The sequence below is a fragment of the Tachyglossus aculeatus genome, chromosome Y3 (assembly GCF_015852505.1).
Source record: "Tachyglossus aculeatus isolate mTacAcu1 chromosome Y3, mTacAcu1.pri, whole genome shotgun sequence".
In the NCBI taxonomy this organism is placed as follows: domain Eukaryota; kingdom Metazoa; phylum Chordata; class Mammalia; order Monotremata; family Tachyglossidae; genus Tachyglossus; species Tachyglossus aculeatus.
Genome location: NC_052095.1, coordinates 1,356,956 through 1,372,512, shown reverse-complemented (window position 1 = coordinate 1,372,512; position 15,557 = coordinate 1,356,956). Strand labels below are relative to the sequence as shown.

At 48.9% G+C, this 15,557-nt stretch overlaps 1 protein-coding gene across 7 annotated transcripts in view; it reads right to left on the bottom strand.

The window, feature by feature from the left end:
• PTCH1 (patched 1) overlaps positions 1-15,557 on the bottom strand; it is a 141,487-nt gene that overhangs the window by 80,108 nt on the left and 45,822 nt on the right. For 5 of the 7 annotated variants that reach the window (XM_038768137.1, XM_038768139.1, XM_038768141.1 and 2 more), the window contains 4 exons: positions 13,838-14,036; positions 12,260-12,381; positions 4,074-4,221; positions 1,487-1,618 (listed from right to left, as the gene is read on the bottom strand). In XM_038768137.1, coding sequence (XP_038624065.1) covers positions 1,487-1,618; positions 4,074-4,221; positions 12,260-12,381; positions 13,838-14,036 — 601 coding nt within the window. The remainder of the gene's footprint in view (positions 1-1,486; positions 1,619-4,073; positions 4,222-12,259; positions 12,382-13,837; positions 14,037-15,557) is intronic. The other 2 variants (XM_038768140.1, XM_038768142.1) reach the window with 2 other exon arrangements.

The window sequence follows — 15,557 nt, the reverse complement described above, 5'->3', positions numbered from 1 at the left end:
AATAATAATAATAATAAGGATGGTGTTTGTCAAGCGCTTACTACTAATAATAATAATAATGTATTTGTCAAGCGCTTACTATATGTTGGGCTCTGTACTAAGTGCTCTGGGGAGGGGGAAGACAAGCCCTGAGGATAATGAGAAAAACAATTGTATTAATAATAATAATAATAATAATAATAATAATAATAATAACAATAATTTGTCAAGCGCTTACTATATGTGGGGCTCTGTACTAAGCGCTCTAGGGTGGGGGAAGACGAGCCCTGTGGACTCCCAGTCTCCATCCCACAGTGGCTGGCACGTAGTAAGCGCTTGCTTAATTAACAAAAAGACCGTCGTTATTATTGTTTGACCGATGAGGAATAATAGTAATAATAATAATAATAAGGATGGTGTTTGTCAAGCGCTTACTATATGTCGGGCTCTGTACTAAGCGCTCTGGGGTGGGGGAAGACAAGCCCCGTGGACTCCCGCTCTCCATCCCACAGTGGCTGGCACATAGTAAGCGCTTCCTTAATTAACAAAGACCGTCGTTATTATTGTTTGACCAATGAGGAATAATAGCAATAATAATAATAAGGTTACTATATGTCAGGCTCTGTACTAAGCGCTCTGGGGCGGGGGACAAAGACCGTCGTTATTATTGTTTGACCGGTGAGGAATAATTGTAATAATAATAACCGTGGGGCTCGGGGTCTCCATCCCCATTGGGAAGATGAATAACAATAATAATAATAATAATAGTAGTAATAGTAATAATAATAATATAATAATTGTGGTATTTGTTGAGCGCTTACTATGTGCCGGGCTCTGTACTAAGCGCCTGTACTGAGCGCTTGGGAGGGACAACTGGGCAACAGATAGACGCCCCCCAAGGCCCCAGAGCCGGATCCTTGCCGGTGGCATTCTAGTCATTCATGGTGGTACTTACTGAGCGCTTCCTGTTGCAGAGCGCTGTACTGAGCGCTTGGGAGGGACAACTGGGCAACAGATAGACGCCCCCAAGGCCCCAGAGCCGGATCCTTGCCGGTGGCATTCTAGTCATTCATGGTGGTACTTACTGAGCGCTTCCTGTGCGCAGAGCGCTGTACTGAGTGCTTGGGAAGGCCAATTGGGCAACAGATAGACGCCCCCAAGGCCCCAGAGCCGGATATTTGCTGGTGGCATTCTAGTCATTCATTCAGTAGTACTTATTGAGCGCTTCCTGTGTGCAGAGCGCTGTACTGAGCGCTTGCAAAGGACACCCAGGCAACAGATAGACTCCCGCAAGGCCCCAGAGCCGGTGGCATTCTAGTCATTCATGGTGGTACTTACTGAGCGCCTCCTGTGTGCAGAGCGCTGTACTGAGCGCTTGGGAAGGCCGAATGGGCAGCGGATAGCGGTAATCCCTCCCCGACAGCAGGCTCGCGGGCTTGGGGAGTCTCGGCCGCTGCGAGGCGTTCAGTACATAGCCCCGGGCCCCCCACCCCCGGGCCCCGGTCACCATGAGCAAGTAGCCGCCGGCCACGCGGGCGGCGCTGACGTCCGAGAAGGACTTGAGGAGGTCGTCCAGCGTAGTCGTCGTGAAGGACATCATCTTCTGGCTCGAGTTCTCCGAGACGCTGTGATGGACGACCTGGGGGCGAGAGGGAGACGCCACCTGCATCAATCAATCAATCAATTGTGTTGATCGAGCGCTTAGCACTGTACTAAGCACTTAGCACTGGACTAAGTGCTTGTCCTGCTCACCGCCGGGGGCGCCCACTACATGCCTTTGGGAGGAGAAGACCAGGCGCTCAGTACAGCGCCCCGCTGAGGAATCAAAGGCAAGACGGGAGACCATCAGGGCCTCGTGGTGGTGTACTGGACGCCCGTCACCTACTGATCCGACCGTTGCTAGGCAGCGATGGGTCATTTATCGATCGCCCTATCCATCGGTCAGCTACTTCATTCATTCATTCATCATCATACTTATTGAGCGCCTGCTGTGTGTAGAGCACTGGACTGAGTGCTTGGGAAGGCCAACTGGGCACCAGATAGACGCCCCCAGGGCCCCAGAGCTGGGAATCTGTCGGGGAAATGTTATAATCATTCATTCAGCCATATTTATTGAGCACCTACTGTGTGCAGAGCACTGGACTGAGCGCTTGGGAAGGCCAACTGGGTACCAGATAGACGCCCCCAGGGCCCCAGAGCCGGGCCTCTGCCGGGGGACGCTATATTCATTCATTCAGTCATCCTTATTCATTCATTCATTCATTCTTTCTTTCATTCATTCATTCAATCGTATTTATTGAACGCGTCCCGTGTGCAGAGCACTGGACTGAGCGCTTGGGAAGTCCAATTGGGCACCAGATAGACGCCCCCTGGGCCCCAGAACTGGGAATCTGTCGGGGGACGTTATATTCATTCATTCAGCCATATTTATTGAGCACCTACTGTGTGCAGAGCACTGGACTGAGCGCTTGGGAAGGCCAACTGGGCACCAGATAGACGCCCCCAGGGCCCCAGAGCCGGGCCTCTGCCGGGGGACCCTATATTCATTCATTCAGTCATCCTGATTCATTCATTCATTCATTCAATCGTATTTATTGAGCACCTACTGTGTGCAGAGCACTGGACTGAGCGCTTGGGAAGGACAATTGGGCACCTGATAGACGCCCCCAGGGCCCCAGAGCCGGGCCTCTGCCGGGGGACCCTGTATTCATTCATTCAGTCATCCTGATTCATTCATTCATTCATTCAATTGTATTTATTGAGCACCTACTGTGTGCAGAGCACTGTACTGAGCGCTTGGGAAGTCCAATAGGGGAACAGATAGACGCCCCCAGGGCCCCAGAGCCGGGCATCTGCCGGGGGATGTTATATTCATTCGTTCAGTCGCACTTATTGAGCGCTTCCTGTGTGCAGAGCACTGGGCTGAGCGCTTGGGAAGGCCAACTGGGCACCAGATAGACGCCCCCAGGGCCCCAGAGCTGGGAATCTGTCGGGGGAATGTTATATTCATTCATTCAGCCATATTTATTGAGTACCTACTGTGTGCAGAGCACTGTATTGAGCGCTTGGGAAGGCCAACTGGGCACCAGATAGACGCCCCCAGGGCCCCATCTGCAGGCATCTGCCGGCGGACGATATATTCATCCATCGTCATACTTATTGAGCGCCTGCTGTGTGCAGAGCACTGGACTGAGCACTTGGGAAGGCCAACTGGGCACCAGATAGACGCCCCCAGGGCCCCAGAGCTAGGAATCTGTCGGGGGAATGTTATAATCATTCATTCAGCCATATTTATTGAGCACCTACTGTGTGCAGAGCACTGGACTGAGCGCTTGGGAAGGACAATTGGGCACCTGATAGACGCCCCCAGGGCCCCAAACCCGGGCATCTGCCGGGGGACCCTATATTCATTCATTCAGTCATCCTTATTCATTCATTCACTCATTCATTCAATCGTATTTATTGAACACGTCCTGTGAGCAGAGCACTGTACTGAGCGCTTAGGAAGGACAACTGGGCAACAGATAGATGCCCCCAGGGCCCCAGAGCTGGGAATCTGTCAGGGGACGTTACATTCATTCATTCAGCCATATTTATTGAGCACCTACTGTGTGCAGAGCACTGGACCGAGCGCTTGGGAAGGACAATTGGGCACCAGATAGACGCCCCCAGGGCCCCGTCTGCCGGCATCTGCCGGCGGACGTTATATTCATCCATCGTCATACTTACTGAGCGCCTGCTGTGTGCAGAGCACTGGACCGAGCGCTTGGGAAGGCCAACTGGGTGCCAGATAGACGCCCCCAGGGCCCCAGAGCCGGGCCTCTGCCAGGGGATGTTATATTCATCCATCGTCATATTTATTGAGCGCCTGCTGTGTGCAGAGCACTGTACTGAGCACTTAGGAAGGCCAACTGGGCACCAGATAGACGCCCCCAGGGCCCCAGAGCCGGGCATCTGCCAGGGGATGTTATAGTCATTCATTCAGTCGCACTTATTGAGCGCCTGCTGTGTGCAGAGCACTGTACTGAGCGCTTGGGAAGGCCACCTGGGCACCAGATAGACGCCCCCCGGGTGGGGGGGGTGGGGGTCCTGACCTGGACGTAGGTTCTCTGCCAGGCCTCCAGGATGGCGGCGGCCTTCTCCGGGCTCCAGTTGATGTGAGAGACGACATCATAGCCCTTGAAGTGCTCGTACATCTGTTTGGGCGTCATCAGCTGGAACATGGTCTGCAGGGCCTGGGCGCTGAGAGAGACGCCCCGGGAGGGACGCTGGGCTGGGCTGGACGCCCCCCCCGCCGCCGCCGGCCCCGGGGCCGGGCCTGGAGGGCCTGCTGTCTCGGTGGCGCTGTACTGGACGCTACACTCCAGGGGGGCCGTGCGCTGGATGCCCGCCATCTGGGTGGTGCTGTGCTGGACGCTACTCTCCAGCGGGCACTAACTATGCAAGGGGGTGATGTGTTGAATGCCCACCATCTGGGTGGCGCTGTGCTGGACGCTACACTCCAGGGGGCCGTGCACTGGATGCCCGCTATCTGGGTGGTGCTGTGCTGGACGCCACTCTCCAGCGGGCACTAACTGTCCAAGGGGGCTATGTGCTGGATGCCCACCATCTGGGTGGCACTGTGCTGGACGCTACTCTCCAGCGGGCACTAACTATCCAAGGGGGCAGTGTGCTGGATGCCCACCATCTGGGTGGCACTGTGATGGACGCTACTATCCAGAGGGCCATACACTGGATGCCCACCGTCTGGGTGGTGCTGTGCTGGACGCTACTCTCCAGGGGTCACTAACTGTCCAAGGGGGGCAATGTGCTGGATGCCCACCATCTGGGTGGCGCTGTGCTGGACGCTACTATCCAGGGGGCCGTGCACTGGATGCCCACCATCTGGGTGGTGCTGTGCTGGACGCCACTCTCCAGCGGGCACTAACTATCCAAGGGGGCGATGTGCTGGATGCCCACCATCTGGGTGGCACTGTGCTGGACGCTACTATCCAGGGGGCCATGCACTGGATGCCCGCCATCTGGGTGGTGCTGTGCTGGATGCTGCTCTCCAGCAGGCACTAGCTATCCAAGGGGGCTATGTACTGGATGCCCGCCATCTGGGTGGCACTGTGCTGGACGCTACTGTCCAGGAGGCCATGCACTGGATGCCCGCCGTCTGGGTGGTGCTGTGCTGGACGCTACTCTCCAGGGGTCACTAACTATCCAAGGGGGCGATGTGCTGGATGCCACTCTCCAGCGGGCACTAACTATCCAAGCGGGCAGTGTGCTGGATGCCCACCCTCTGGGTGGCACTGTGATGGACGCTACTATCCAGGGGGCCGTACACTGGGTGCCCGCCACCTGGGTGGTGCTGTGCTGGACGCTACTCTCCAGGGGTCACTAACTATCCAAGGGGGCGATGCACTGGATGCCCACCATCTGGGTGGCACTGTGCTGGACGCTACACTCCAGGGGGCCATGCACTGGATGCCCACCATCTGGGTGGTACTGTGATGGACGCTACTCTCCAGCGGGCACTAACTATCCAAGGAGGCGATGTGCTGGATGCCCACCATCTGGGTGGTGCTGTGCTGGACGCTACTCTCCAGCGGGCACTAACTATCCAAGGGGGCTATGTGCTCGATGCCCGCCAGCTGGGTGGCACTGTGCTGGACGCTACACTCCAGGGGGCCATGCGCTGGATGCCCACTATCTGGGTGGTGCTGTGCTGGGCGCTACTGTCCAGGGGTCACTAACTATCCAAGGGGGCTATGTGCTGGATGCCCGCCATCTGGGTGGCACTGTGCTGGACGCTACTATCCAGGGGGCCATGCGCTGGATGCCCACCATCTGCGTGGTGCTGTGCTGGACGCTACTCTCCAGCAGGCACTAGCTATCCAAGGGGGCGATGTGCTGGATGCCCACCATCTGGGTGGTGCTGTGCTGGACGCTACTGTCCAGGGGGCCGTGCACTGTATGCCCGCCATCTGGGTGGTGCTGTGCTGGACGCTACTCTCCAGCAGGCACTAACTATCCAAGGGGGGCAATGTGCTGGATGCCCACCACCTGGGTGGCGCTGTGCTGGACGCTACTATCCAGGGGGCCATGCACTGGATGCCCACCGTCTGGGTGGTGCTGTGCTGGACGCTACTCTCCAGCGGGCACTAACTATCCAAGGAGGCGATGTGCTGGATGCCCGCCATCTGGGTGGTGCTGTGCTGGACGCTACTCTCCAGCGGGCACTATCTGTCCAAGGGGGCGATGTGCTGGATGCCCACCATCTGGATGGCACTGTGCTGGACGCTACTATCCAGGGGGCCATGCACTGGATGCCCACCGTCTGGGTGGTGCTGTGCTGGACGCTACTCTCCAGCGGGCACTAACTATCCAAGGGGGCTATGTGCTGGATGCCCACCCTCTGGGTGGCACTGTGCTGGACGCTACTACCCAGGGGGCATTAACTCCAAGGTGGAAATGTGCTGGATGCCCGCCATCTGGGTGGCACTGTGCTGGACGCCACTCTCCAGTGGGCACTAGCTATCCAAGGGGGCGATGTGCTGGATGCCCGCCATCTGGGTGGCACTGTGGTGGACGCTACTACTCATGGGGCACTAACTATCCAAGGGGGGCAATGTGCTGGATGCCCACCGTCTGGGTGGCACTGTGCTGGATGCCACTCTCCAGCGGGCACTAACTATCCAAGGGGGCGATGTGCTGGATGCCCACCATCTGGGCGGCACTGTGGTGGACGCTACTCTCCAGGGGGCACTAACTATCCAAGGGGGTGATGTGCTAGATGCCCACCATCTGGGTGGCACTGTGGTGGACGCTACACTCCAGTGGGCACTGTCCAAGGGGCAGTGTGCTGGATGCCCACTCTCTGGGTGGCGCTGTGCTGGACGCTACTATCCAAGGGGCGCTAAGCTGGACGCCCACTGTCTGGGTGGCGCTGTGCTGGACGCCACTATCCAGGGGGGCTACGCGCTGGATGCCCGCTATCTGGGTGGCACTGTGGTGGATGCTACTCTCCAGCGGGCACTAACTGTCCAAGGGGGTGATGTGCTGGATGCCCACCACCTGGGTGGCACTGTGCTGGACGCTACTTTCCAGGGGGGCCATGTGCTGGATGCCCACTATCTGGGTGGCACTGTGGTGGACGCTACTCCCCAGGGGGCACTAGCCAAGGGGCTCTGTGCAAACAAGGCAAGCCTACTGGACATGGTCCCTAATAATAATAATAATAATAATAATTATTATTATTATTATTATTATTATTATTATTATTATAAGGGAGAAACAATGCAAGCCCATTGGACATAGTCCCTAATAATAATAACAATAATAATAATAATAATGATAGGGGAGGAACAAGGCAAGCCCACTGGACACGGTTCCTAATAATAATAATAATAATAATAATAGGGGAGAAACAAGGCAAGCCCATTGGACATAGTCCCTAATAATAATAATGATAGGGGAGAAACAAGGCAAGCCCATTGGACATAGTTCCTAATAATAATAATAATAATAATAACAATAATAAGGGAGAAACAAGGCAAGCCCATTGGACATAGTCCCTAATAATAATAATAATAATAATAATAATAATGGATAAAGACGGCAAGCCCACTGGACACAGTTCATAATAATAATAATAATGGAGAAACAAGGCAAGCCCATTGGACATAGTCCCTAATAATAATAATAATAATAATAATAACAATAATAATAAGGGAGAAACAAGGCAAGCCCATTGGACATAGTCCCTAATAATAATAATAATAATAATAATAATAATAACAATAATAATGGAAAAACAAAGCAAGCCCACTGGGCACAGTCCATAATAATAATAATAATAGAGAAAAAAGGCAAGCCCATTGGACATAGTCCCTAATAATAATAACAATAAGAATAATAATAATATTAGGGGAGAAACAAGGTGAGCCCACTGGACATAGTCCCTAATAATAATAATAATAATAATAATAATAATGATAGGGTAGAAACAAGGCAAGCCCATTGGACATAGTCCTAATAATAACGATGATAGGGGAGAAACAAGGTAAGCCCATTGGACATAGTCCATAATAATAATGATAATAATAATAATAATAATAATAATGATAATAATAATAATAACAGTGGAGAAACAAGGCAAGCCCACTGGACACAGTCCATAATAATAATAATAATGGAGAAACAAGGCAAGCCCATTGGACATAGTCCCTAATAATAATGATAATAATAATAATAATAATAATAATAATAATAATAATAATAATGGAGAGACAAGGCAAGCCCATTGGACATAGTCAATAATAATAATAATAATAATAATAATAATAATAATAATAATAATAATAGCAATGATAATGGAGGAACAAGGCAAGCCCACTGGACACAGTCCATAATAATAATAATAATAATAATAATAATAATAATAATAATAACGAAACAAGGCAAGCCCATTGGACATAGTCCCTAATAATAATAACAATAATAATAATATTAGGGGAGAAACAAGGCAAGCCCACTGGACATAGTCCCTAATGATAATAATAATAATAATAATAATAATGGAGAAACAAGGCAAGCCCATTGGACATAGTCTGTAATAATAATAATGATAGGGGAGAAACAAGGCAAGCCCATTGGACATAGTCCCTAATAATAATATAGTAATAATAATAACAACAATAATAATAATAATAGCAATGATAAGGGAGAAACAAGGCAAGCCCATTAGACATAGTCCCTAATAATAATAATAATAACAATAATGATAACGGAGAAACAAGGCAAGCCCACTGGACATAGTCCCTAATAATAATAATAATAATAATAATAATAATAATAGCAATGATAAGGGAGTAACAAGGCAAGCCCATTGGACATAGTCCATAATAATAATAATAATAATAATAATAATAATAATAATAGCAATGATAAGGGAGAAACAAGGCAAGCCCACTGGGCACAGTCCATAATAATAATAATAATAGAGAAAAAAGGCAAGCCCATTGGACATAGTCCCTAATAATAATAACAATAATAATAATAATATTAGGGGAGAAACAAGGTGAGCCCACTGGACATAGTCCCTAATAATAATAATAATAATAATAGGGGAGAAACAAGACAAGCCCATTGGACATAGTCCTAATAATAACAATGATAGGGGAGAAACAAGGTAAGCCCATTGGACATAGTCCATAATAATAATAATGATAATAATAATAATAACAATGGAGAAGCAAGGCAAGCCCACTGGACACAGTCCATAATAATAATAATAATGGAGAAACAAGGCAAGCCCAATGGACATAGTCCCTAATAATAATAATAATAATAATAATAATAATAATAATAATAATAATAATAATGGAGAAACAAGGCAAGCCCATTGGACATAGTCCCTAATAATAATAATAATAATAATAATAATAATAATAATAATAATAGCAATAATAATGGAGGAACAAGGCAAGCCCACTGGACACAGTCCATAATAATAATAATAATAATAATAATAATAATAATAATAATAATAATAACGAAACAAGGCAAGCCCATTGGACATAGTCCCTAATAATAATAACAATAATAATAATAGGGGAGAAACGAGGCAAGCCCACTGGACATAGTCCCTAATGATAATAATAATAATAATAATGATAATAATAATAATAGGGGAGAAACAAGGCAAGCCCATTGGACATAGTCTGTAATAATAATAATGATAGGGGAGAAACAAGGCAAGCCCATTGGACATAGTCCCTAATAATAATATAGTAATAATAATAACAACAATAATAATAATAGCAATGATAAGGGAGAAACAAGGCAAGCCCATTAGACATAGTCCCTAATAATAATAATAATAACAGTAATAAAAACGGAGAAACAAGGCAAGCCCACTGGACATAGTCCCTAATAATAATAATAATAAAAATAATAATAGCAATGATAAGGGAGAAACAAGGCAAGCCCATTGGACATAGTCCCTAATAATAATAATAATAATAATAACAATAATAATGGAGAAACAAGGTAAGCCCACTGGGCACAGTCCATAATAATAATAATAATAGAGAAACAAGGCAAGCCCATTGGACATAGTCCCTAATAATAATAAAAATAATAATAATAGGGGAGAAACAAGGTGAGCCCACTGGACATAGTCCCTAATAATCATCATCATCATCATCATCATCATCATCATCATCATCAAAACAAGGCAAGCCCATTGGACATAGTCCCTAATAATAATAATATTAATGGAGCAACCAGACAGGCCCATTGGATGTAGTCCCTAATAATAATAATGATAATAATAAAAATAATAATCATAATAATCATCATCACAGTGCTTGGCACATAGTAAGCGCTTAATAAACGCCACTATCATCATTATCATTCTTCTCTTTCTTTGTGACCTCCCCAGCGCTTAGAACAGTGCTTGGCACCTAGTAGGCGCTTAAGAAATGCCATTGTTATCATTATTATTAATTATTAATTATTAATTATTATTTTTCCTATTAGGAAGGGGGCTGGGGGGCGTCCAGACCAGTGTCCCCTCTCACCTGATGAGTTTTCCAGTGCGATTCCTCACGGTGCCGCCCACCTAGTAAGCGCTTAATAAATGCCACTATTATTATTATTATTAGTCTCAGCGCTTAGAACAGTGCTTGGCACATAGTAAGCGCTTAATAAATGCCACTATTATTATTATTATTATTATTATCATTATTCTCAGCGCTTAGAACAGTGCTTGGCACCTAGTAAGCGCTTAATAAATGCCACCATTATACTTATTATTCTTCTCTTTGTGCCCTCCCTGGCGCTTAGAACAGTGCTTGGCACCTAGTAAGCGCTTAATAAATGCCACTATTATTATTATTATTATTATTATTATTATTATTATTATTCTCAGCGCTTAGAACAGTGCTTGGCACCTAGTAAGCGCTTAAGAAATGCTATTATTATTATTATTATTATTATTATTATTATCATTATTATTATTCTCAGCGCATAGAACAGTTCTTGGCACATAGTAAGCGCTTAATAAATGCCATTATTATCATTATTATTCTTCTCTTTGTGCCCTCCCCGGCGCTTAGAACAGTGCTTGGCACCTAGTAAGCGCTTAATAAATGCCATTATTATCATTATTATTATTATTATTATTATTATTATTATTATTATTATTATTCTCAGCACTTAAAGCAGTGCTTGGCACCTAGTAAGCGCTTAATAAATGCCACTATTATCATTATTATTCTTCTCTTGTGACCTCCCCAGCGCTTAGAACAGTGCTTGGCACCTAGTAAGTGCTTAAGAAATGCCATTATTATTATTATTATTATTATTATTATTATTATTATTATTATTATTCTCAGCGCTTAGAGCAGTGCTTGGCACCTAGTAAGTGCTTAATAAATGCCATCATTATTATTATTATTATTATTATTATTATTATTATTATTATTCTCAGCGCTTAGAGCAGTGCTTGGCACCTAGTAAGCGCTTAATAAATGCCATTATTATCATTATTATTATTCTCTTTGTGACCGCCCCTGCGCTTAGAACAGTGCTTGGCACCTAGTAAGCGCTTAAAAAATGCTATTATTATTATTATTATTATTATTATTATTATTATCATTATTATTATTATTCTCAGCGCTTAGAGCAGTGCTTGGCACATAGTAAGCGCTTAATAAATGCCACTATTATTATTATTATTATTCTCTTTCTTTGTGCCCTCCCCTGTGCTTAGAACAGTGCTTGGCACCTAGTAAGCGCTTAATAAATGCCGCTATTATTATAATTATTATTATTATTATTATTATTATTATTATTCTCAGCGCTTAGAGCAGTGCTTGGCACCTAGTAAGCGCTTAATAAACGCCACTATCATCATTATTATTCTTCTCTTTCTTTGTGCCCCCCTTGCGCTTAGAACAGTGCTTGGCACCTAGTAAGCGCTTAAGAAATGCCATCATTATTATTATTATTATTATTATTATTATTATTATTATTATTATTATTATTATTCTCAGCGCTTAGAACAGTGCTTGGCACCTAGTAAGCGCTTAATAAATGCCATTATTATCATTATTATTATTCTCTTTGTGAGCTCCCCTGCGCTTAGAACAGTGCTTGGCACCTAGTAAGCGCTTAAGAAATGCCATTATTATTACTGTTATTGTTATTAATAATTATTAATTATTATTAATTATTATTTCTCCTATTAGGAAGGAGGCTGGGGGGCGTCCAGACCAGTGTCCCCTCTCACCTGATGAGTTTTCCAGTGCGATTCCTCACGGTGCCGCCCACGATGAGCTCCTCCTGCCACCGCATGTATTTCCGCGAGAGCCCGTAGCAGCCGCCACTCAGGATCCGGCCCAGGTCCAGCGGCTATGGGGGAGACGCCCCCCGGGGAGGGAGGATGAGGAGGGTGGGGATGGGCTGGACGCCCAGGGACCCCACCTGCCCCACCCCACTAGGCCTATTTGTCGCCCGCTCCCTCCGGGCAGGGCTCTGTACTGAGCGCCGGCGCCCATGGGCCCATTCAGGCGCTTAGTACAGTGCTCTGCACATAGTAAGCACTCAATAAGTACGATTGATTGATTGATTGATTGATTGATTGGGCCACCAGCAGGGCGCTTAGGACAGTGTCCTGCACATAGTAAGCGCTCAACAAATCCCGTCATTACTATCAGGAGCAGTAGGAAGGGCCTAACGGATTTCTGATGACTGGTCCGTCGCCCTTGGAGCGCTCAGTACAGTGCCCGGTCCTTAGTGAGCGCTTAGAAGATACCACAATGGTCTCTGAGGATCGTTCCGTCCCCTCTGGAGCGCTCAGTACAGGGCCTGGTCCCTAGTGAGCGCTTAGAGGATGCCACAATGGTTTCTGAGGATCGTTTTGTCCCCTCTAGAGCGCTCAGTACAGTGCCTGGCACGTAATGAGTGCTTAGAGGATGCCACAACGGCTTCTGAGGATAATTCCATCCCCTCTAGAGCGCTCAGAAAAGCGCCCGGTCCCTAGTGAGCGCTTAGAGGATGCCACAGTGGTTCCTGAGGATCGTTCCATCCCCTCTGGAGCGCTCAGTACAGTGCCCGGTCCCTAATGAGCACTTAAGAGGATGCCACAGTGGTTTCTGAGGATCACTCTGTCCCCTCTGGAGCGTTCAGCACAGCGCCCGGTCCGTAGTGAGCGCTTAGAGAATGCCACAATGGTCTCTGAGGATCGTTCCGTCCCCTCTGGAGCGCTCAGTACAGCGCCCGGTCATTAGTGAGCGCTTAGAGGATGACACAATGGTCTCTGAGGATCGTTCCGTCTCCCCTGGAGCGCTCAGTACAGTGCCCCGACCCTAGTGAGCGCTTAGAGGATGCCAGAGTGGTTCCTGAGGATCGTTCCGTTCCCTCTGGAGCGCTCAGTACAGGGCCCGGTCCTTTGTGAGTGCTTACAGGATGCCACAATGGTCTCTGAGGATCGTTCCATCCCCTCTGGAGCGCTCAGTACAGTGCCCGGTCCTTAGTGAGTGCTTAGAGGATGCCACAATGGTCTCCGCGGGTTGTTCCGTCCCTTCTGGAGCGCTCAGTACAGTGCCCGGTCCCTAGTAAGCGCTTAGAGGATGCCACAATGGTCTCTGAGGATTGTTCCGTCCCCTCTGCAGCGCTCAGTACAGGGCCGGACCCCCTTAAGCGCTTAACGAATGCCGTCATCATGCTTTACGGTGATTATTCCGTCCCCTCTGCGGCACTCAGTCCAGAGGCGGGCCCCAAGGGAGCGCCTCCCGCCCTCCCACCGCCCCCCCCCACCCCGGCCCGGGGGCGCTCAGTCCAGCGCCGGGCCTGTGCTGAGCGTCACCTGGGTGGAGTTCTTGTTGGGCGCGCTGTCGGGGCAGTCGGGGTCGGTGGGCAGGAGGCAGGGCCGGTCCATGTAGCCGTGGCCCACCTCCGCCCGGCTCACCATGGACTCCCAACTGGACACCAGCGAGTTGAGCTTTTTGAGCTCCTCCAGGAACACCAGCGGGTCGAAGTTGGTCCAGCGCACGGGAGGCTCGCCGCTGCCGGGAGGCGGAAAACACAGAGGACCGGCGCTCAGTACAGCGCTGTGCGCCGGAGAGGCCTCTCTAAGGACGATGGAGTGGGAAAAGAAAAGGAAACGGTGGATTGTCCTCTCCCGGGTGCTCAGTACAGTGCGCTGCATGTGGGAGGCTCTCCCTAAGTAGGATGGAGTGGGAAAAGAATGGAAAATGATGGATTGTCCTCTCCTGGGCGCTCAGTACAGTGTTCTACATGAGGGACGTGCTCGCTAACGACGACGGAGGGGGAAAAGAAAAGGAAACGGTGGATTGGCCTCTCCCGGGCGCTCAGTACAGTGCGCTGCATGCGGGAGGCGCTCCCTAAGTACGATGGAGTGGGAAAAGAATGGAAAATGATGGATTGTCCTCTCCCGGGCGCTCAGTACAGTGTTCTGCATGAGGGACGTGCTCGCTAATGACGACAGAGGGGGGAAAAGAAAAGGAAACGGTGGATTGTCCTCTCCCGGGCGCTCAGTACAGTACGCTGCATGCGGGAGGCTCTCCCTAAGTATGATGGAGTGGGAAAGGAATGGAAAAAGGATGGATTGTCCTGTCCCGAGCGCTCAGTACAGTGCCCTACACGTGAGAGGCCTCTCTAATGACGACGGAGGGGGAAAAGAAAGGGAAACGGTGGAGTGGCCTCTCCCGGGCGCTCAGTACAGTGTGCTGCACGCCGGAGGCACTCCCTAAGTACGATGGAGTGGGAAAAGAATGGAAAACGATGGATTGTCCTCTCCCGGGTGCTCAGTACAGTGCTCTGCACGTGAGAGGCCTCTGTAACGACGGCAGAGGGGGAAAAGAAAAGGAAACAGTGGATTGTCCTCTCCCGGGCGCTCAGTACAGTGCGCTGCATGCAGGGGTGAAAAGAAAAGGAAATGGTGGATTGTCCTCTCCCGGGCGCTCAGTACAGTGCACTACATGCGGGAGGTGCTCCCTAAATACAATGGAGTGGGAAAAGAATGGAAAACGGTGGATTGTCCTCTCCCGAGCGCTCAGTACAGCATTCTGCACGTGAGAGGCCTCTCTAACGACGACGGAGGGGGAAAAGAAAAGGAAACGGTGGATTGTCCTCTCCCGGGCGCTCAGTACAGTGCGCTGCATGCGGGAGGCGCTCCCTAAGTACGATGGAGTGGGAAAAGAATGGAAAACGGTGGATTGGCCTCTCCCGGGCGCTCAGTACAGTGCTCTACATGCGGGACGTGCTCCCTAATGACGATGGAGGGGGAAAGGAAAAGGAAACGGTGGATTGTCCTCTCCCGGGCTTGGGAGTCCGAGGTTGTGGGTTCAAATTCCAGCTCCGCCGCTTGTCGGCTGTGTGACCTTGGGCGAGTCACTTCCCTTCTCTGGGCCTCAGTTTCCTCCTCTGTGAAATGGGGATGAAGACCGGGAGCCCCCCGGGGGACAACCTCATCACCTTGTAACCTCCCCAGCGCTTAGAACAGTGCTTGGCACAAAGTAAGTGCTTAACAAATACCATTATTATTATTGTTATTATTGTTATTA